This window comes from Pieris napi, chromosome 1 (assembly GCF_905475465.1).
Source record: "Pieris napi chromosome 1, ilPieNapi1.2, whole genome shotgun sequence".
Taxonomy (NCBI): Eukaryota; Metazoa; Arthropoda; class Insecta; order Lepidoptera; family Pieridae; genus Pieris; species Pieris napi.
Window position 1 is genome coordinate 7,117,248 of NC_062234.1, and position 22,122 is coordinate 7,139,369.

The 22,122-nt window shown below is 34.6% G+C and overlaps 3 protein-coding genes and 1 non-coding gene across 8 annotated transcripts in view; 3 read left to right on the plus strand and 1 right to left on the minus strand.

Moving 5' to 3' along the window:
- Positions 1–17,486, plus strand: part of LOC125050566 — a 36,557-nt gene extending 19,071 nt beyond the window's left edge. The window contains exons 3-13 of one of the 2 annotated variants that reach the window (XM_047650495.1): positions 7,070–7,250; positions 7,479–7,713; positions 7,789–10,466; positions 10,805–11,011; positions 11,557–11,724; positions 12,376–12,511; positions 13,138–13,344; positions 13,958–14,119; positions 15,253–15,536; positions 16,105–16,274; positions 16,910–17,486. In XM_047650495.1, the coding sequence (XP_047506451.1) occupies positions 7,070–7,250; positions 7,479–7,713; positions 7,789–10,466; positions 10,805–11,011; positions 11,557–11,724; positions 12,376–12,511; positions 13,138–13,344; positions 13,958–14,119; positions 15,253–15,536; positions 16,105–16,274; positions 16,910–17,290 (4,809 nt within the window). In that variant the 3' untranslated portion in view covers positions 17,291–17,486. The remainder of the gene's footprint in view (positions 1–7,069; positions 7,251–7,478; positions 7,714–7,788; positions 10,467–10,804; positions 11,012–11,556; positions 11,725–12,375; positions 12,512–13,137; positions 13,345–13,957; positions 14,120–15,252; positions 15,537–16,104; positions 16,275–16,909) is intronic. The other variant, XM_047650503.1, reaches the window with a different exon arrangement.
- Positions 3,672–3,743, plus strand: Trnaq-cug. Its single transcript has one exon. It is a non-coding gene; the product is annotated as a tRNA-Gln (tRNA).
- A 642-nt stretch (positions 17,487–18,128) lies between the features above and the next one.
- The window catches only part of LOC125048553 (adenylyl cyclase-associated protein 1), a 31,758-nt gene continuing 27,764 nt past the window's right edge, over positions 18,129–22,122 (minus strand). For all 3 annotated transcript variants that reach the window (XM_047647394.1, XM_047647314.1, XM_047647476.1), the window contains exons 8-9: positions 18,908–19,051; positions 18,129–18,827 (exon numbers count right to left, since the gene is read on the minus strand). In XM_047647394.1, coding sequence (XP_047503350.1) covers positions 18,741–18,827; positions 18,908–19,051 — 231 coding nt within the window. In that variant the 3' untranslated portion in view covers positions 18,129–18,740. The remainder of the gene's footprint in view (positions 18,828–18,907; positions 19,052–22,122) is intronic.
- LOC125048721 lies at positions 19,441–21,969 on the plus strand. 2 transcript variants are annotated; one of them, XM_047647601.1, is made up of 6 exons: positions 19,441–20,292; positions 20,449–20,574; positions 20,677–20,884; positions 21,031–21,296; positions 21,378–21,653; positions 21,735–21,969. In XM_047647601.1, the coding sequence occupies exons 1-6, from the start codon at positions 20,125–20,127 to the stop codon at positions 21,936–21,938; spliced, it is 1,248 nt and encodes a 415-aa protein (XP_047503557.1). In that variant the 5' UTR covers positions 19,441–20,124; the 3' UTR covers positions 21,939–21,969. The 2 variants fall into 2 exon arrangements, with proteins under 2 accessions (XP_047503557.1, XP_047503639.1); XM_047647683.1 differs by lacking the exons at positions 19,441–20,292; positions 20,449–20,574; positions 20,677–20,884 and having other exon boundaries at positions 20,916–21,296.

Here is a 22,122-nt window from a genome sequence, read left to right on the forward strand (position 1 = left end):
ATACAGTTTCACAATCTTGAAGGTTTTGTTATAAAAAGTCTTCCTGTCGTGTAGGTACAGTAGTTACATTGATTGACTATAATAACCACAGAAGGCTATTTAAATTAATCTTAATATATATAAATTACATGTCACGTAGTTTGTCCGCTATGGACTACCAAACCGATGTCAATCAAATTTGCACACCGTGTGTAGTTAGATCCAACTTAAAAGATAGGATAGCTTACATCTCAATTTAAACCCGCAATATTATTTTATTGCAAAATATTTGTTTATTATTTGATAGTCACAACTCTAACAGATGGCGCTGTGTTGAAAGTACCAACATTTCACATAAGCTACAATAGTGCAATTTAATGACATAACCACCAAAAAAGTATGGTGGTCCCCATGACTGGTGTTCTCCTACCGTTTCGCTTGAATAGTTTGCTACTATGTAATAAAATAAAAACCTTAGCCACAGCAACGCATGGCCGGTCTGCTAGTATGATATATGTGTAGCAGTTTTTCACACAAATATAAATAGAAAAATATAGCAGATTAAATTTTAAAAGGCACTACAGTATTATAGTTCTTCAGGTCGGGTGTGATCTTCTGAAGTCATAAGAATTTTAAAAGCACAGAGAATAGGAAATGTACCTAATAAAAATCTACTTTATTTTGTTTAACGGAATATTATTAAAGGAAGTTCTTAATAATCAAAAATTTTACCTACATCCACACACTGAGATGCTTATAAATTGGTTTTATACGGGCTTAAATTTACAAAAAATCGCGTACAAGTCACTCGACACGAGAGAAGATAATTAACATGTAGACATTCGTGAATCACGGATCATCTTAATTATTTTAAACGCCCAAGATGTGTTCTTTTATAATTACATTGAATTTGAAGGCATCGTTTACTAAATATTAATTATGTTATTCGGCTGTATTATCTCTTGGATGAAATGGTGTTTAAGTTAGCATGACGAATGCGTCCGGCACCGTGAACTCAGGAGTATTACCACAGAATTACGTATTTACCCATCATGATCACGACCTGAAACGAACCTAGCATATTCTGTGTAATAAAGTCATTTGTTATCGAGTTAAAGAACCAAAAATAGTATTTTGTATTTGAAACTTGACACATCTTTTGTAGAATCGACCAATCTTGATTGGGATTAATTTTATTTATAAAACAATAATGAAATAGACATTTTTAGCCTTATCGACTTCTATAAAAAATTACACAAGTGACTACAAAGCTCTGCTCTGTAGACAGTGTTGCCACTTGTCAAAATTGATAATTTTTTGTTTTTACCAGTAGTAGTACCTATTTACGATAAACTATCTATGTCTAGCTTTGAATTTCGTTTTGCGGAGAAATTGTACATATACATCTGTTATAGATGAAACTTAGGTGTTTAATCTTGAAGCACTCAACTAGATACCGTGAGGTCATGCGCTCGCGCACCCCACAAGGCCGTCCAGTAGTTAGCTACAAGGGCAAGTGTGCATCTTGAAATAGAGCCGAGACGTAACCTGAGATTACGATAATTACTTGGGGCTAAGGAGCTGAAGTAATAAATGATTTTAGTATCGAAGAGGTTGTATAATTCTACGTTGACAGTTCTTTTAATACGGCTTAATTCCTTCAGCCGAATCTGATTTTGTTATACCCCGGCGATACGTCATATCATGTATAATATAAGCAAAGACAATTAAAGTCTCTTTTATTGTTATAAAATTTGTTTTATTGTTATCTTCAGACCTATTAAAGATTTCATGATTTGTATCCAAAATATGAAATTTACAAAATGTTATTTACATTAGATTATTTTTCCGACCCAAATATCGGCCAATAGAATTGCACCATTCGACGTCACGTGGTACAACCTACATGGAATTATACTGAAAATTTTTTGTGAAAATTTTCTCTGGTCGTTGCTTCAAGAAAAGTATTAAGTAGTTGTTTTATTCATTATGAAATTCTTATTTGTTAACTGTACATTTCGTCTCATGGTGCAATTCTATTGGCCGACATTTGGGTCGGAAAAATAATCCCCCGAATACCACTCGAGCTTCAAAATTATCTGGTATTTCCCTCAAGGTTCGTTGCAAACAAATATAGTCGTCATGACGACTATATTAATTGTTTGCAACGAACCTATCGGGAAATACCCGATAATTTTGAAGCTCTTGTGGTATTACATATGATTATTTTTCCGACCCAAATATCGGCCAATAGAATTGCAACATTCGACGTCACGTGGTACAACCTACATGGTATTATACTGATAATTTTTTGTGAAAATTTTCTCTGGTCGTTGCTTCAAGAAAAGTATTAAGTAGTTGTTTTATTCATTATGAAATTCTTATTTGTTAACTGTACATTTCGTCTCATGGTGCAATTCTATTGGCCGACATTTGGGTCGGAAAAATAATCCCCCGAATACCACACGAGCTTCAAAATTATCGGGCATTTCAATTTTGAAGCTCTTGTGGTATTATAACTGAATATTTATGATGTAAAGATGTGAAATAAATTGGAATAAAACTTAGTAATGACTGAATTCTAAAAAAAAATAGAAAAAAATCCTTCGATTAAATGATGTCATTGATTTCTGCTTGTAAGTTTTGCCCTCCCAACATAATTTTTGGTATATATATTTTAGTATGAACATTACTGATCTATTACTTTAATTGTCCTTGTAGCTAGACAATGTTGCCCTAAAAAGTTATGTAAATTGCCGCTTTGGGTTTATGCACAGAAAGCCTTACATAAAAAATCCCCTTAAATTTCTATTGAGTATTGATTGTTTTATATTAGTATTTCACTTTTCCACCATAACACACTACTATTAATATCAGGTAACGAAATTTAAATTAATCTAACCAAACAAAAGTTAGTCGTACGAATTTAAGTCCATACATGTCTTAGAGCTTTGACATTAAGTTTAAATTTAATAAATCGATGTACGGTCTAGTATTTAATTTAAATGAGACAAGAAGTAATGTGGGCCGGCATAGCGGTGCTTCGTTGGCAAATTGCCCGAAGCCATCTTTAGTTCAAGCTGTATCACTGACTCGACAAGTACTTTTCGTGTACTAGAAATTATCAAGCTACCATAATTTGTCTAGAATAGCTGGTTACTTTACTGGGTCAGTTGTCAGGGGACGCCTGCTGTAATTACAAATTTATTCTTGACTGCAAAAAGAACTGCGAATTGTGTACATTGAATAAATTACAAGAGTAACAAATAGGTTAACGAGATGAGACATGAATAAAGATTTTACATTTTGCAAGTATTTAGCTATACATAAGGTATTTAAATAAGTAGGTACTAGAAATAGCAGTAATCTAGTACATACAAGAATATAAAAGTTTATTCACGATACCATAGTTAAAAGAAATATTTTTACAGTGTATAAATCTTAAATATCATTATAACATGCGTCGTAACAGGGTTATTGGTAAAATTATTATAAATGGTCACCCCTGTCACCTCCTAACGGGAATACATCGTTATCGATATAACCAAATACATACTTGATCTTACAAAAATTTTGTTCTACTTAAAATTGCATCAGAAAATTTGCATAATGCAATGAAATAACTTACAAAATAAATTTTAAGAAACACTCCTATGAAGATTCTATTACTAACTTTCGAAATTTTCTTCAACGGTTCCATGGTGTAACGGTTAGCACTCTGGACTCTGAATCCAGCGATCCGAGTTCAAATCTCGGTGGAACCTGCTCTTTTTATTTTTTATTTATGTTTGAGTTATTGCCTGTTTTTAATTAATTGTAATAAGATACAACTTTGTATAATAAAATTATTTCACAAATTCAAAGAACTAATTTATAGCAACTGCAACAAATTTTATTAAAAAAATGTAATTTATTAATTTAATTGTTTTTACGTTATTTTCTGATCCGATAGAACTCGGTTCAAAACCCTCATTACGATCGCTACAATTACTTGAGGATGTCGGTTAATATAAGGCATTCAAGTAATCACTGTGATCGGGTTCGATGGTATTGTACCGCGACAAGAAAACTCGCCAATTTGACGGACACTTCGTAATGTGCATATCACAACCATAGAGATTGGAGGAGAAAAAGGTCCATTTTAATTTTGATTTCTTAACACATTAAAGTTTTTATGAAATCTAATACTTCCACATTCCGTTTTTTATAATTCAGGGTTTTAGTAGAGTAATATTTACCATTAAATACATTAATAAAATTAATTGGAACGAAGTTCCTTATCGCGCGTTGTGAAAGGGGGCTAGACGAAAAAAATTCTTACGAAAAGTTGTCACGACACTTTTTCGCTATTTGCTATTGTTATTTCAATTTACAAGCACCGGTTCTCGATCACCGAAGTTAAGCAACGTCGGGCGAGGTCAGTACTTGGATGGGTGACCGCCTGGGAACACCTCGTGATGTTGGCTTTTTTTTTTCGTCGTAAGATTGGTGTCGAGAAAATCTATCATACTGTTATGATACCAATTAACATATAAATTAATCGAAAGGAATTTCGTTCCATCCGGGTGTCCCTTGACACCTCTAAAGTTTTTTTTCTATTAAGGTTTTATACATAAATAAGATTTTCGTTCGATATTAAGTGGAATAATGAGAATTATATAAGTCGTATGGTACATAATAGGCAAGTTTTAAGTGTTCCCAGTCATATTTATAAATTTAATGAGCACGGTCACACTCACCCGTATCTTATTCTTCATTCGATGCGACAGGAAGGCATCTCCACGTCTCATACCTTCGCCATTCTTCGTCTTTATAAAATGCTATTCTCCTTATAATGATGCCGCACCATGGTGTAATTATTGCTACAAAAACCTTAACAGACCGAAATATTTGTCTCGTCGTAATTCGGAGCTTTTTTTTAAAAGAGATAAGTTACCGTAGCATAGGGTCTTTGGAATATTTAAGTGTTTATAAATTCTATGTTATAATGAATGTCATTATATAGTCATGGAGAATTTCAAAAGCTTTGTTGTATTTTAATGTCCATTCCATGGAAATAACTTTGCCCTGTCTTAATTTGTATTATGTATTCCGGCTACTCGTTAATTATTTGTGTTGCGAAAATTGTGGCATGCATGTTTAACGTTTCATGAATAGTAGGAACTGTAGGATAATTGACAATATAGAAAAATAGAGTTGAGAATTGAGTTATAATTTAAAATGATGTGTGATTAATGAGTTAGGTCATTTTAAGCACTATGAATATTTTTTGTTTTCCTGTTAAAGGTAGTCTGTGAAATGCCAAAAACTCAAAGCTCAGATAGTCCAGAATGAAGACGTTGTACTTATTATGACTACGAACAGTATTTATTTATTAGCGTTATTAATTAACAACAGATCTTTTAGAAAGAACATCTATGACTCGTAAGTATTTTATTTTGTATAATTTAGGAAACATATATTTCGTTAATGCTAAATATTATGCATTATATAAATCGCAGTCGGTAGCAGTCGCATAGCTACCGTATAAAATAATAAATGCGTAATGTGTAATACTGCAATTTCGATGGGCCTTTAGTCAAATTGGTTCACAAATACCTGGACGGTCAGTTAGTTCCACATAGTGGAGGTGCGCGGCAAAAAGTCCCCTAAGAAATGCTCAGTTGTGGAACGACGAACATCGAGGTGATAGGGGTGGATTTTCATATTCTGCCTTTTTATTGTCCTTCCTTTCTATCATTTCGCGATAGGTCCAGTATAAAATTAATACAACTTCTGCCATACGATGATAGAGCAGCCAGATAATACAGATTGAAATATGGCCCACCGGCGGCGTTTCCCAGAGAGCTATTAGAATGTTCCCATCGACATTGGCGCGGTAATCACTGGTTTAACTGCCAGGGCATTTTCCGAACCACATATTTGGCGAGGCTGAAATATTATATACCTTTATCAAGGAATAATAATCAAAATATAAAATTGGAATCATAATAATAATTATTCTAACTTCGCAGGTAATGACAACAAATAATATAAATTAACTATTAAACAAAAAGAAATTACGGACCTACGTAAGCAATAACAAGATAGAAATTATGATTAAAGATAATTCGCATGGCATATTTTCAGAGTTATAATGAGTTAGATATTTTTAATAGTTTGGTATTTTTTTCTATGAATCTGTGCTTCGTATTTTACGCCTAATCGTAATGTAGCACGTGACGTCATAGATCCTCTATGGAACAATGTCAGTCTTGAGCATTTACGCGGAAAATTATATTGATTGATTTTAAAAATGTTAGTAAATTATGTGTTTTAAAAACACAACAATGTTTCAAAAACAAATGTTTTTAATTTATTTTTGCTAGATATTAAATTGATATCAGAGGCACCATAGAGGCGACTGTTTTGCTGTGTTAACGTTTTTTCATTAACCGGATAATTTAGCTAAATTTTGGCGCAATTGTTATTGCAGTGAATTTCTAACCTTTTTTCTACTTTTTATGAAAATTATTACACACACGTGAAAGAGCGAGAGTTGACTGACGACGAAATGAAATATAGATAACATCAAACGCCATAAATTAATAATTATTATACCATGTTTCCACCCTTTGTAAAAGTATTATCAGTAGTTAAGCCTCAAGTTACGAGTAATTCTTATATGGTTATTTTAGTTAATTATTAAAATAAAGTAGTTTATGAAATTGAGCTTTAAGTAGATTTTAATATATTTATACTGAGAAATGTATAGTAGTATTATTTTGAGTGACTGGACTAGTTAGAATGTAGTACTGGTATATATTATACAGATTTTCTTGAAGATGCAGTGCTATGAGCATCTTGAGAGTTTTATATTTAAGTACAATTTGCCAACATCGTGTGGTTACAACTTATTAAAATTTTTATTCCTAGGGGCTTAGTCAAAATGCCTTAACAGTAGTGTATGTAGAAAGTCGAAAACTAAATTTGCATGAAAATTTTCGACACGAACTGTCATTCCAATTAGTTAACCCTAACTATTTGAATTGTGATGCTATACGAGGAAATAGCCAAAGGAGAGTAACATTTAGTAAACTTAATTTTCCAGAGTGAATATCGATTTGCTGGTGGAGGGTATCCAAGAGTGGGTAGTGGAGGTGGGAGCCGCAGTGGGGGCGGCCTTTGCTCGGCTGCCCTGGTTGGAGGAGCGCTTCTTGCCGCGGTAGCAGTACTGGCAGTGGCAGCACTTGCCTTCTATATGGGCGCTTTACGACCGGATAATGGTGAACGTAAGTTTGGCTGTATTTAATAATGATTATATTTCAGCTTTAATCTATAAACTAATAGTAATTACCTAAGAACATGAGCCTGAAGCTAAATTATAGAGTGACAAAAAAAAACGACCGTATTCAAGTAAACGAAGGTGCTTCATGCGTTTTGTTTGCCGTTTTTTGTAATAGTAATAGTTGAAATTAAAATCTCACAACTAATGTTTAAAGATTTGTATACAATTTCAGCAATAATAACATTCGAGGGAACGCTAAGGGTAACACGAGGAGATGTCTATGGAGGAGCACCGGGAAGTCCAGCCTGGCGAGAGAGAGCTCGACGATACGGTGTGTCTTTGAGGCAGGTCTATGCCGCCCCGTCACCCTTACGACAAGCATTCACCGGCGCCATCGTAACTGGCTTTGGAGACCGACGTTTGGATGTTCATTTCAGACTTTATCTTGATAGAAGAAAAATACCAAGGTAGCAATTTTTTTGAGGTTGATTGCTTATGCTTCTGTCATGAATAATTGTAATAATTCTTATTTTGTGTTTCAGCTCATTATCAAACATAGAAGAAACGTTAAAGAATATACTCATACAAGATTCACAATCAAAACATTCTGCTTTTGGACAAATAAAAATAGATCCTACCAGTATAGTAATAAAAAGAGATTTAGAACACACATACCACTCAGAACAATATGTTAAAGAAGCAATGAACGAAAGCATGGCCACGAGTCATCCAAAACTTTCTTCGCCCCAGAATGATAAAGACAAAACCTTACAGAGTAGAATAGGCGTGGTACGAAAAACAACTATAAAGCCAAATGTGCAAGGGAATAAGAATGATCCCGATGAACCTGATATTGACACTGAAAATATTCCAGTTGTTCAGGGTTCATTTGGTTCCTTCCAAATAACTAAAACAGAAGCTGATATAACTGAAAATAAAGCTAAGCACGACGACAAGTTTAATCACAAACATAGCTCTGTTTCTAAAACTCCCAAAGCCACAACGACATCTACAACTTCGAAGCCTTCTACAACATCTACTACCACTAAGACGACGACTCGAAAATTTTTATCTTCGACATCAAAAAATAGGCCATTTACAATTAAATCTGCTATAAATATAAAACAAAAATTGGAGACGGTATCAAAGAAGACGGATGAAGTGTCGCGAACAACGCGAAAACCCCAACAGGTAACAACCGTTAAACTGTCAACAACTACACCTACCATACCAACAACTAGTATCATAACAACAACCACGAGCAATGTGTCACAAATTTTATTCGATTTGCTTACAAATGACAACCATGACAAGGATCTTCCGAAAATCGATACTTTATTTACCGTTCCACATGTTGCTATTGATAATGAACCATGGCGTCCGATCACTAAACCCTACTATGACACTACTAGTAAAGATCCAATATTAGATGATAAAACAAGTGAGTCAACAGTCAATGATAGAATTGGAGTTGTAGAAGTAGTAGATGATATTTCAATTCTAGAAAGTATGTTGACACCAATACCTCCGGGTAAACATAAAAAGAATCCTTTACATAGTCCAAGTGCAGTTTATAATGTTGATCCGAAACTTACGGCAGATATTTATGTTCCAAGTCCTGTGTATACTAGTTTCACATTACCAACTTTTGCACCGCCATTAAAAGATATGGAAACCTTAGGGTCTAGTTATCCAAAGCCTTACCCTTTACCAGTAGACAAAATTAGTGGGGTTGTAGACTATATTCCGGAATCAAAAGAAAATGTTGATGACAATGATGGTAAACCGATGGAAAGACCACCGAAAGATAAAACAACGCTAGCGTCTATTAATGTTTTGCCATATCAACAAGATAATAACACGGAGAAAATTTCTGTGGAAGGAGTAACTATTGTCAAAATAAATAATACTTCAACCTTAAATACTACTGTGGCTACAATTCCTGTAGAGACAACAAGTAGTAAGTATAATGTAAGCGAGTCGAATGAAACTCTATTAAATATGACAACTGTAAATATTATTGAAAACAAAATGAAAGAGAACACTACAAAGAGGCCAAACAATAAGGTGTCGCTAATCCCTTCAACCAGTTCTCCGATTCACACTTGGGAACTAGTAAATACATCAACAAATAATAATGAATCAAGTGTTAAAGCATCACCTGATAAATATTACAACGATACTTTACAAGCTATAATTACAAAAAATGACGCATTTTTTCCTAACACAACACCAAAATTTCAAAGTAAGATCTCAATTCTTCGGAATTTAACCGATATTATTAAAAAATATTCACAAAATACTTTCCAAAAACCACCAGAACCCTTACCTGAAACCGACAAACCAGAAGTAATGGCAAAGTCTGATGATTTTATTATTGAGGACGATGATGCCATGCCAGGTTCTGTTGAGGTGGTCTCCGATGATGAAGTAGAAGTAACCACAGCCGCCGTTATCACGTTGTTACCGGCAAAATCGAATCTTGGTGTTAATAGGCCTCTACGCCCACGACCGAAAATAGAAACGCAAACCTCAAAAAACTCAGTACGTGGGGTTTTTCGCGACACTACCCATAGTGAAGAAGATATTCAGTCAAACGATAATACGGCCGAAGCTTCTGAAATCGTGACAATGTCCACAAGTATGAAAGGACCTCAAGACTTATTTGGAAAAGACACAAACCTAGATCCTCATCACCATCGAACTAGATTGCCTAAGTCTAATGACAACTTAAATACATATTCATCTTTCGAGGATAAAAGTATTAGCGATAAAATAAATATGACAGATATACCACAAGGAACCTACAGAGTGTCTTACCATGTCACTGGGAGTGTAAGCAGTAAACAAGCAAACAAAACCCAAGTTTTACCTGCGTATGAGTTAGCCCTAGAACCAGATGTAGTACTAGAGATTCCTGTCAACCAGGCGAGTACTCTCTCGGTTGATAAGTTAAAACAACTCGCTAGCTTGGCCACTATATCGAATTATAAGAACAATAGTTTGTTTCGTTCCGGCGGTATAATTTCAACAAAAGCTATTCCTTCTAGTTATACTTTAAATCAGGCAGGATTTAAAATTTTAACAAAAACATTTAATAAAATACAATCTACGAAACAGGATGAAAATAGTTTTGATAACTCGGAGAAAACTTATAGCAAGCCATACTTAGAAAAGGTGCACAAGGAAAAAGAAACGGTGGTGGAAAAAGCTGAAGAAGGTATATTAACAATAAAATATATTCTAGTCTTCATGTGTAACATATAAATATTATTAACGCACTTTTACTATATTTAAAATCATTGGTGCCAACTCAAAAGTGCTAATAATATTGAAATTGTCATAAGCAACAAAACATGATTAGTTCTTTTAGCTTATATTCTCATGCGTCCACACATTAAAACCTATATAACCGACTACGAAATTAAGGGTGATATTCAGAAACGAAATTTAGCACTAAGTGTGACTCTCGTATGTCAAAAATGTGCATCTTGTTTCTAAATCTAACCCTAAAGTAGAAAAGTAGAATAATGTTTTTTAATTGAACATTATTTTCAGAAATATGTGATAATTCAACATCATTCCGGTGTACATCTGGATCTTGCATATCTATAACGTCAAGGTGTAATCGTTTAATGGACTGCCCAGACGGAGAAGACGAAAGGGCTTGCTCGTGCGCAGATTATTTGAGAGCGGAATTCTCCCAATCGAAAATATGCGATGGCGTAGTGGATTGCTGGGACTATTCGGATGAGAAAAAATGTGGTAAATTTCATTATCAAAAAGTACTCATTTTATTTTGTTGGTTGTTTGTACAATCTACAGATGAGAACTACAGATCGACATTTTAGCTCTCTAGAAGAAAGCTACATTCTTATTGAGTGACGTAATCAAAATTACATATTTCGTCAATTTCCAAATTATTTTATGTACACAAGGGAGACAGAAATGGCGTAATTTGAATGATACCAAACAATAAACAGTTTGAAAAATGTATTTTAATGGAGTATCTGAAAGAAAAGGCTATTGTATATATTTATTTGTTACGCGAGACGCATATTTTCCTTTTTTTATTGTTTTTTTTAAATTTGAATATAATTAAAAAAATATTTTAGTGCTCCTTTATGATCTCCATTTACTTTTCTTCTCATTGAGGTGATGAAAGCTAGAATGTCAACTGTATGTTTTAATGTATTTAAGGGAAGTGCGGCTGATCGCTGAAGGCGTATTGGGATACGTTTTTGCGTTTAGCAAACTGTCAAAATTCAGTTCTTTATTTTTTTTACCTTTTACAACATAATTATATTCAGAATGGTGTGAAGAGGGCCAGTACGTTTGTGCGAATGCTCGCCAATGTGTGGAGATGAACAAAGTCTGCGATGGAAATCCTGACTGTCCATTGGGCGATGATGAAAAGAGCTGCGTCGCGTTGGGTGAAGAAATGGGAGATAATGACGTCATACCGTATAACGAAGAAGGTGAGAATTAAATCAACAAAATTGTGTGATTTTAATTGAAAGAGATTGGAATGTTTAAACATATTTATGGTATAACTAGCTGACCGGGCAAACGTCGTTTTGCCATGTATATCATTTATAAACAGAAATAAATATCTAAAAATAAAAAAAACATATTTAGGGGTGGACTACCCTTAACATTTAGGGGGATGAAAAATAGATGTTGTCCGATTCTCAGACATACCCAATAAGCACACAAAATCTCATGAGAATCGGTCGAGCCGTTTCGGAGGAGTTTAACCACAAACACTGGGACACGAGAACTTGAACCTTTATAGTCATAAAATTGTTTCGTCGGGAATCCAAGTAGTAATCTTGGTATTATGCGTTAGAACTTAGCTATGGAGAAGGTTAGCTACTTGAATGTGACTATATTATATTAATATATAAAGGGGTATATTTATGATGCTTTCACATTGGATGTAGCTCTAGACATTTTATTTTAATACAAAACAATTATGACACAAAATAAAATAACGTTCAAATTAGTCAGTTAATAGACACACCAAATATAATTGATGTACTTTATATTTTTAAACCGGGAATTTTGCAACAGGCAAATTTTGTTATAATTTAATTTATTTGAAGTAAATGGATATATGATAATTCCAGGTTTCGTAATGGTTCGAAAGCGCGGTGTTTGGGGAAGACTATGCGTGGAAAGCTTCGACGCAGTGGTTGCGCAAGCACACAGTTCCCTAAAGCTTCCGGACTTGGGAAGAGCCGTGTGTCGAGCTATGACATTCCAGTAAGTATAAAATAAATATTTATTATGTTTTAATAATGTGAACTAAAAAAATTTAATACATCAGACTTATTGTAAACGATTTATTAAAATTGGGTTTGACACTATTTAGGCTTCTATTACGAACATTTATAATTTTTTACAACATAGTAAAGTGAGAATTGTAATGGCGTTATAACAAGGAATATGATGAATATAAATATTTTATTTTCTCGTACATTTCGAACTACAAAGTTGTCGACGTTACACAAGCAAAAGGCATGAATCAGAAATTTAAAAGAAAATACAATAACGGATTTAAATCTCAAATTATATACAATTATATCAGTGAGTGCGGTCTGTAATTTTAAATTAAAGTTAATTGTAAAATTGAGATAATTAAACGTGCTATAATCATATAAAATTTCATATTAGTCTCTAGATGAATTTAAAAAAATAACAAGTTAATACAGCATTAATTGACAGTCTCTTCTGAATTCTAATTAACTAGGTCAGTAAAAAAGCTTTATGCATTTAATAAAACCAAACTTAACACATACTTAAAGTTACGCTGGTTGTAAAGAAAACTATTGTTGCTGCACTAATATTCCATGAAAATATATCTATAAGTGTTACTTTTGGATTTTCAGAGACGCCCCAATCGTAAGAGAAGCGAGGGAAGGCAGGAAAGTCAGTTCGGTCGGGTACTGGGAGGTTTGGCATAACGCGAACGCACGCGCAGCCGACACGCGTTTAACTTTCAAGCGATCGACGTGCGCGCGCCATCGTGCTTTGAGAGTGCGTTGTAAGGATCTCGATTGCGGCATTCGACCACATGCAGATGCCCAGCAACCGAGGTGATTTAAGTTATTTTTTTTATTTATCTAAAACTAAGTGATAGTATTTAGCCAAAAGTTTCAATTGAGTAAGCCAACTTAGACAATTTTTTAGAATTGATATGAATGAACTTTATTATTGCGTTTTCTAAGTCAGTTTTTGCCGCGCACCACCACTATGTGGAACCAGCTGCCCACTGAAGTATTCCCGACCAATTCGACTTAGGGTCTTTCAAGAAAAGAGCGTACCAATTCTTAAAAGGCCGGCAACGCACTTGCGAGCATTCTAGCAATGTGAGTATCCATGGGCGGCGGTATCACTTAACATCAGACGAGCCTCCTGCCCGTTTGCCTCCTATTACAAGCCAATAATCGCAATGAGCCATTCGACGGAAATCGATTTTACACAAAATTTATTGCCCTGAGATTCAAACGTGAAATTATAAACAAATAAACCATCTGAGTAGTAGTAACTAAACAGTCTGTCAAAGAAGTCATATATTGGTATCAGTGGTCGTAATGTACGGCAGAATGGATAACTTGAGGTATTGAAGCTTAAATTGTGGCAATTTTGCACGAAAGTAGGCTTATAGTATGGAGGTTAGCGAATACGGTCGGTATGGGTGTGTGGTAGGGGAGCTAATCGCGTGCGGTGGGGCAGGGTGGTGGGCGGCGGCGGCGCAGCGGCGGGCGCTTGGCCCTGGCAGGCAGCTCTCTACCGGGACGGGGATTTCCAGTGCGGCGCAACCCTGATTTCTTCTCAGTGGCTGCTCTCCGCCAGCCATTGTTTCTACCAGTAAGTATAAATAAAAGACAAATGTTTATAGTTCTCCTCTCTTTATTTATTACATTCAAACGAGTACATTAAATACTACGTTAAAAAGTAAATATCTGAATATCTCCCAATGAGATAAATATCATTAGCTAGGCCTCTAAGAATTATTAATTCGGTGAGAATTAGAACCGGGTTAATACCATGGGAAGCAATAACCATTGGTTATACCACTTTACTTTAATTGTGTTTGATTTTGTCATTATTTTTTGGTACCTTTGTATAATTACATACAAAGGCATCGAACTAAAAATTAATATAGAAAGAATGATTCACCTGAACTTATACATTTTCAATAGTCGATGTTAGGTCGGTTTTTACTCGTACATATTGATTATGCTTTATGCGGTATTAAAAAAACGCAATATTTTCTTAGACATTTCTGCTTCTATGCTTAACAACCTCGAATATTTCGAGTATGGTCGTCAACATGCTTAAGAGAAAAATATATGTAGAAACATTTTTAGTTTAACGAGCATAATTTATAGGGCAAGTTTGCTTATATGTTTATTATATATCTATGTATATGTTATAATTGCGTATTTCTTTTCATAAAAATGTTTCCGAAAGCCGACTTTTAATTCTGTTTACATTTACGTAAGAACTCTTTTATGAGTGTTAGTTAAATATTATTATATTAAACTCAGGAATACTTCACTAGGCAGAGCGAGTCTTAAAAATTAATTTCATTTTATAGAACGGGTAATGGGATTATAATTTCATGACCTAGGTTATTTTGTAGTTTTAAAACCTCTTATAATAATTGTGACAGTCATGAACCGTTTTAATTGCAGGTTGTTGCCATTCATAATAAAACCTTACTTCAATTTACATAAATCGGGTGTTATACATCTTGCTTATTTCGCGTATTATTTGATTGATTCACAAAAACTTAATTTTTTTTATTCAACGAATTAGGATGATTACTGTCGAACAATAATGACGCAAAAGTTTTGTCAACCTAGCAACAAATTTAATTTCTGCTAAATTAAATTTTTTTTCTATATTGCAGTGACATAAAATCACAAGACGGTTCTTTTTTCTCAGACTCTAACAGCTTTATAACTTGGCTAGCTTGTTAATAAATAAAATTACAGGGCAACAGAAGCACATTGGGTCGCTCGTTTAGGTGCTCTCCGCCGGGGAGCGTGGCCTCGAGGTCCTTGGGAACGAATCGCTCGCGTGCGTCAAGTCGTGTTACACCCGCGATATGCGCCGCGCGGCTTCCGCAACGACATCGCGCTGTTACGGATCGATCCTCAGGCGTTACACGCGCGACTTCGACCAGCATGTCTGCCCCCAGCCCGCGCTCAGCCACCAGCGGGACAATATTGCACAGTCGTTGGATGGGGACAGTTGTATGAACACGAGCGAGTGTTTCGTAAGTATTTTTTTTTTGTTATATTATTTATTTGCTATTAATGGTTTTAATAGAGTAGGTATAATTTGGAGTCTTTTACGTGTTTCTTTGATTGTATACTAAAAAAAAACGTCTCATTTTCTGTTTTTTGCTCAAAAAAGTATTTTTGATACAACTTCAATATTGTAGTAGAAATTGTTACGAATTGTAGATTTTAGAAAACGTATAATTGACACTATTTTTTACTCGTTTCAATAGGAAAGTCGACGTTACGTAGCAATTAAGACTAATTATGATAGAACAGGAGTATACGGAAACTCTAATATGCAATCTTGTCCTCACGCTGTTAAATATCTCAAACATCAGAGAAATGGTTCTTGTGGCTATCTATTTGTCGAAATAGAATATTTATATCTGTAACTTTTATTTATTTATTTAGGCACACACACACACACACATAGGTATAGACAAAGAGAATACTACACTAGGCAACACAAACCATGCATCCATTTGTGCATGACTTGGAAATTACACGAAGAATAAAACAATGATTTATAATGAAATAATAATTTAATTTATTAAAATATAGCTGACACTTTACAAGAGGTGGAATTGCCGGTGATATCAACGGCGGAATGCCGTCGACGGACGCGTCTTTTGCCTCTCTACCGTGTCACTGAAGACATGTTCTGTGCTGGTTATGAGCGAGGCGGACGAGACGCGTGCCTTGGCGATTCGGGTGGACCGCTCATGTGCCAGGTATAACATAATTATTTAGAATACCTTTGAGATGAAATGCTCAAAACTGCTTGACGACTCATTGGTCTAGTGGTTAGTACCCGTGACTGCGAATCCATGGGTCCCGGGTTCGATCCCCGGCTGAGGCGAACATCGATGTGATGAGCATTTGGTGTTGTTCTTAGGTCTTGGGTGTTTAAATATGTATTTATATGTATATCTATCTATAATATGTATGTATATCCGTTGCCTAGTTCCCATAACACAAGCTTCACCAGCTTAGCATGGGACTAGGTCAAATGGTGTGAAAAAAAAGTATATACTCTAGTCTCTTTCTATAAAATTGTGTTTACTCTGTGATGAAACGAGATAGATCAGTAGGTACTTTAGTTAAACGATGTAATTAGACATTTAATATGAACCCTCTTAGAATTAATGTCTATACTCTGCTTTAAGTAGTATTTGGTCTTTATGTCGAAATGTGTTCAGGCTTTGGAGTTTAGTTTTTAGTAATTAGTTAATCACTTTCATCGTCAAGAAGTAAAGCCAAATTTTATACTCTCTTGTCTATTGATTGCATAGAACTAATTATGAGTAGATGATTTACCAGAAAAACTTATCGACTTCGTGAATCACAATGGTTATAAATATTTCAGGAATCTGACAGATGGTACATCTACGGTGTCACAAGTAATGGTTACGGATGTGCGCGAGCCAATCGCCCCGGAGTTTACACCAAAGTGTCGAATTACATAGAATGGATCGACAGCGTCATAGAAACATACACGCCACATAATGAGACGGAATTCGCGATCAACGAAACAGACTCCAGCGAAGAGTTCTACGCTGACCTCGAGACGGCCGAGAACAAGCGGGCAGTTGTCAAACCGTTTGACACATGTAGGGGCTTCCGGTGTCCTTTGGGCGAATGTTTGCCGGCGTCGAGTGTGTGCAATGGCTTTTTAGAATGTTCAGACGGAAGTGATGAATCTCAGTGCGGACAAGAATCGAACTCTAAATCCAGATTGAGCCAGTAATTATAAATGATTTTCGACTGATATTTTGTAGGTAGATTAAGATGTTTCATTTAGGGCTCTGTATATATAGATCTAGTTCCCGATAACTATCGCTTTATGTAACTATTTATTGAACATGGATAACCTTTTCCGTTTGAATTCTTTTTTATTCCTTCAAATGGACGATGTGAGCCATGAATAAATCTATAAACTTTAATGGTTTTTTATTTCCAACATGATTGATATTTAAATTAAACATGAAGTGATATGATTTATTTGTTACAAACCCATCAAAAATCATAATAAAATAAAACACACATTTCTTATAAAGTATTTTAATCTCTCGACAAATAAATTATTTTTCAAAATAATGATGGCATAATAAATAATTACAGTCCGTTACAATAATTGTTACATTATTAATCACAAAATTATAAAATATTAATTTTCATATGTAATACTTTTAAACAATACAAATCACTTATTAAAAGTGCACAAGGTCCTAGATTAAAATATTTACTGAGAAACTGTCACGAGATATAAATTACAAATAGTAAATACAGTTTTAAAAAAGCCTTTCGGTTCAATCGTGTCGGGGTTAATCACTATGAAGCGATGAGTTGACAGGAACCCTTATGTTAATTCGAAACATTCACACTCCTTACATCTAAGCATAGATATACCAAAAGAGACATACACGAGATATTATTTTAATATATAAATTATTTTATTATATTATAAATTTCCGGAGCTGTGATGATGACCAAATTAGAAATGGCAATCGCAACGCATCAATGCACGCCTATTATCGAGGATACACATTGGTTGAAATAAAAATATATAACTTCGTCTATCCTGCTTTTTGTTGTGTGGCCAGTTGGCCCGGCTTTTAATAAATAAATAAACGTATTGATATTGAAATTTAACAGAATACTGGCGCTGGTACCGAAGTACTATTCGTATCTCTATTGGTATATCACCTGCGTATTTAAATCTAAGACTACGCCGTACAATACTCAAACTATGGGCAGTCCAATGTCAAAATAAAACACCAATATAAGGAACATTACACAAAGGCCAGTAAATATTGAAGTTATCTACGTATTCATTTATCTTACGAGTCGAAATGAGCAAGAAACACAGTTCGGTTCCCGAGAATATATGTTATACTTAAAGTAATGTTTGTGCATTGAGTTCGGGACGTCGAGTGAACTAGCAACTATAGTGCAAAATATGCATAAAAATGACTAAATTAACCTCGTCCCGACCTTGTTAGTATATTAGAAATACCTGCCCCGGGAAACCGAGACCGCTATAAGAAACGTATTTTCAAACATGGAACTCGTATGTTTCATGGATAATTCTTGGAGACAATTTGTGTGTTGGAATCTTAAAAGGCAAAAGCCAGTCTTACTACAAAGTAATGTCAGAATATGTTCCAAGTTCAAAAATACCACAAACGTCGACGTACTTAGCCCTTGTTTTCGACGGGCGTCGTGGTCAGGCCAGAGGGCTTATTCAGCACCGTCTTGTACTGTTCTGGAATGGGGTGCTCCGTCTGAAAGTAACAAGGTTGTTTTAACAAGGAACTGAATTAACTCGTTGATTATACTGAATAATATCTAACGGAGAACTTACAAAGTCACCATTCGCCTGTGGCACGAGCACATTCATCTCCGAAGACTTTGAGCTGACAATTTCCACATCGAGGGAGTCCTTTGAGAGGTAAATCTGGCAACCGTCCGTCTTATCAATCGATATGGTCGGCACCTTTCCTAGTACCTGAACATATAAACATAACTCATGAATATACAATTAGACTCAAGTTAGGGTTTTGCCTCATCCCTGAAGTCGAGAGTTAAAATCGCCATTGAAATTTTCTTTTTATATGCGCAATTAGTCCTTCCTCTAGTGAAATCAAAACATCGCGGGAAAAAAATGTCTTGAACCAAAATATCGATGACAAACGCCTAATAAAAATGACTGAAGACCCATTTAGGTTATGTTGAATATTTTTTAGGATTTTGTGACATTAAACCTAATTTATACTTTTTTTGCGTTTAGAAGATTATTCAATCAGATTCTGTAATGTCTATATAAGCGCGTGAGAATCCAATTAATTCACCTTAGAATAGTACTTATTAAACTAAAATACTTTATGTTAATTTTGTAATGTAAATACCATAAGACATGTTGATTACGATCTTTTGCATATCAGAAGAATAAGGCCTGACTTATTGAATGGAAAACATATTACACTTTCATTAATTAAGTATATTACTTAATTAAATATATACTTTTAATAGTATTATTTTAGGGCAAAAAATCGACCTGATGGTAAAAATCGATCCACAAAGGCTTTAGATAAAAAAAAGCTAGATTTACAAGGGCACTGCATAGAATTGTTTTTCCAGTTCGTGAGTTTCACAATGAGCTTCTTTAAATAAAACTTTTTGTTTGATTGACAGATGACTGCAACTCAAAGCTCTATAATCTTATTCGCATTTCAAGTCACAAATATACCAAAATTCATACAAAAAATGGTTTGACAGCTCTTGAAACTAAATTTAAGTTTCAACGACGTTCTAGAATACTAGCCTAAGAGTCAGAGTCCAGATTCAGAAAAGTCTCGACTCAAAATCACACAAAAAAGCACTGAAAGCGCCGCCTATTAAAATATACTGTAGAATAATAGTTAACACGTATTTTCCCTAATATCTAATGCATCTATAAACTCCTTTCAGGTTTAAAACTAGAACTTGCCAAACAGAAGACATCTGTCATTTTAGCCCGTAATTTTTGATACAATAATATTTTTATTTCTAATGATTATTTATTAACTGGTGAAATTGCAAATGGATCGAGATAGTGAAATGCTCTTCACTAATAAAGAAGAATTAGTGAATACAGCATCAATTCACTATTACTGGGATCTCGTTATCAATAAATACGCAATCCTGTTTTTCCAATATATTATAAGTATTATTTACACAATATATACTCGGCTATCCCTTTTCAATACGGTTAGTCAATCTAATGCCGGCAGTACTTAACATTTTCCTACTTTATTATATTATTTTATCATAATAACCAACTTTTATCTCCAAACGTATTATAAATTTGATTTTATTTTAATAAGTGTTTTAAATTCGCTAATAAGATAAATGAAATGGTTACAGGCAGTTTTTTTCTTCAAATTCGCTCCAACAGGAATCTTTATGCATAAGTATATAAAACAAATTAACAGAAAATCACAAGAAATATCAAGACAGCAACAAAACGAAATTGAAGACATTCAACTTCAGGTGAAATTTAATGCTTATCACAAACTTTAAGATTACGGTTAAATAAATATTTATTATTTTCTTTATCTATTAAACAATCAACCAACATAATATTTTTCCTAGATACAAATAGTCAACACAAAGATGAGTATACAAGAGACAGAATACGCAGAGAGAATAGAAGAGTTAAATAAAAGTACCTCCCGACTTCGAAAAGGCCGGGCCCAAGTGCGCAGCCTCATTCAGTCCGATGATGAGATACGACACACTATCAACACTGGTAACATCATGGAGTACAACTCAGAGATTACGGCACAGTGTTCGGCAGTAGGTGAGAACTCACTTAGACTCACGTAGTAAAGTTAAGAACTGATTATATTGTGAAAAATATTGATTTACACCGTTATTTGGCACATACTTTAAAAAAAGAACAAAACAGTATATACAATTCCATCCGATAGATTTTTGTTTTTACAGATTGTGAATCGCTATTAAAAATGCTCAAAGGATTAGAGAGCGATCAGATTGTAGAATGTGAGAAGCTCAAACCCGGCGACAGCTCGGACGACCTAGCTACTCAAGAGAACAGCATATACTCCACAATAAGTGAATCGGAAAGCACGCAAGACTGTACCATCAAGATTGTAAAAGTGACCAACGTGTATAAGGTCGCATATCTTAAACATTACATCAAACAGACTCGACTACGAAGGGCTAATAGAATAGCAATCCTAAAGAAAAAGGTGAGATGTGTCCAAATATAGTTCTGATCCCTTAAACTCTACGTCTTCACATCGTCATTGTCACAATCGTATTATTTGCAGATTGACAACGTAAAAAAGCTGCTAGAGGACTGGCAAACATCCTTAAACATGGTGATAAACAGCAAGTTGACGCTACTGAGTATGAACCAGCAATGTTTTATGACACCCCAGGAGGCAATGGGCGACGGTTCTCAAGCGAATTATAGAGACTTCTCAGACTCGGATAGTGATTTCCGAAATAGTAATAATAATGATAATGGGCCTGACGAGTATAGTTTGAGTTGGGCACACAATGCCTATTTGCATCAACGAAGCATGAGTCGCTGCGATTATGATGTAAGTATTTTTAATTACAGTAGTATATTTTTTATCTTAAACCCACTAAGCGCACTTACATTGTCGAATTATTAAACACAGGATTATGACACAGCAGTATCAAAGGAATCTTACGAGCAAGAAGATTTGAATGACAAATATCCACAGATAATGACAGATTCTAAACTAACCGGACCTGGTTATTTAGTTGCACTTCCTGAGGAAACGCCGAGTCAAATGGCGATAGAGGAAATAAGGAGCGAGGCGAGCGAAGATGGGGATTGTCGCGATCTTGTTGCAATGTAGGAATTTTAATTTAAATAAACATTACGATGAACAATTTTTTATTAATCAACTATCCATCTAGTGTTGTCTTACTAAAAAAGTATAGAGACAAGTTCTTGGAGCACGCCTAATAAATGATTTCAGGTAAAATGTTGTATAGCATTGTAAGTAGTGTAGTTGTCTGTTTATTAAAATACAGCGATGT

Coding starts and splice junctions, on each gene's coding strand:
- LOC125048721 (XM_047647601.1), top strand. CDS start 20,125: ATGGATCGAGATAGTGAAATGCTCTTCACTAATAAAGAAGAATTAGTG. Junction 20,293..20,448: donor GGCTATCCCTTTTCAATACG/GTTAGTCAATCT, acceptor AAATGGTTACAG/GCAGTTTTTTTCTTCAAATT. Junction 21,654..21,734: donor TGAGTCGCTGCGATTATGAT/GTAAGTATTTTT, acceptor TATTAAACACAG/GATTATGACACAGCAGTATC.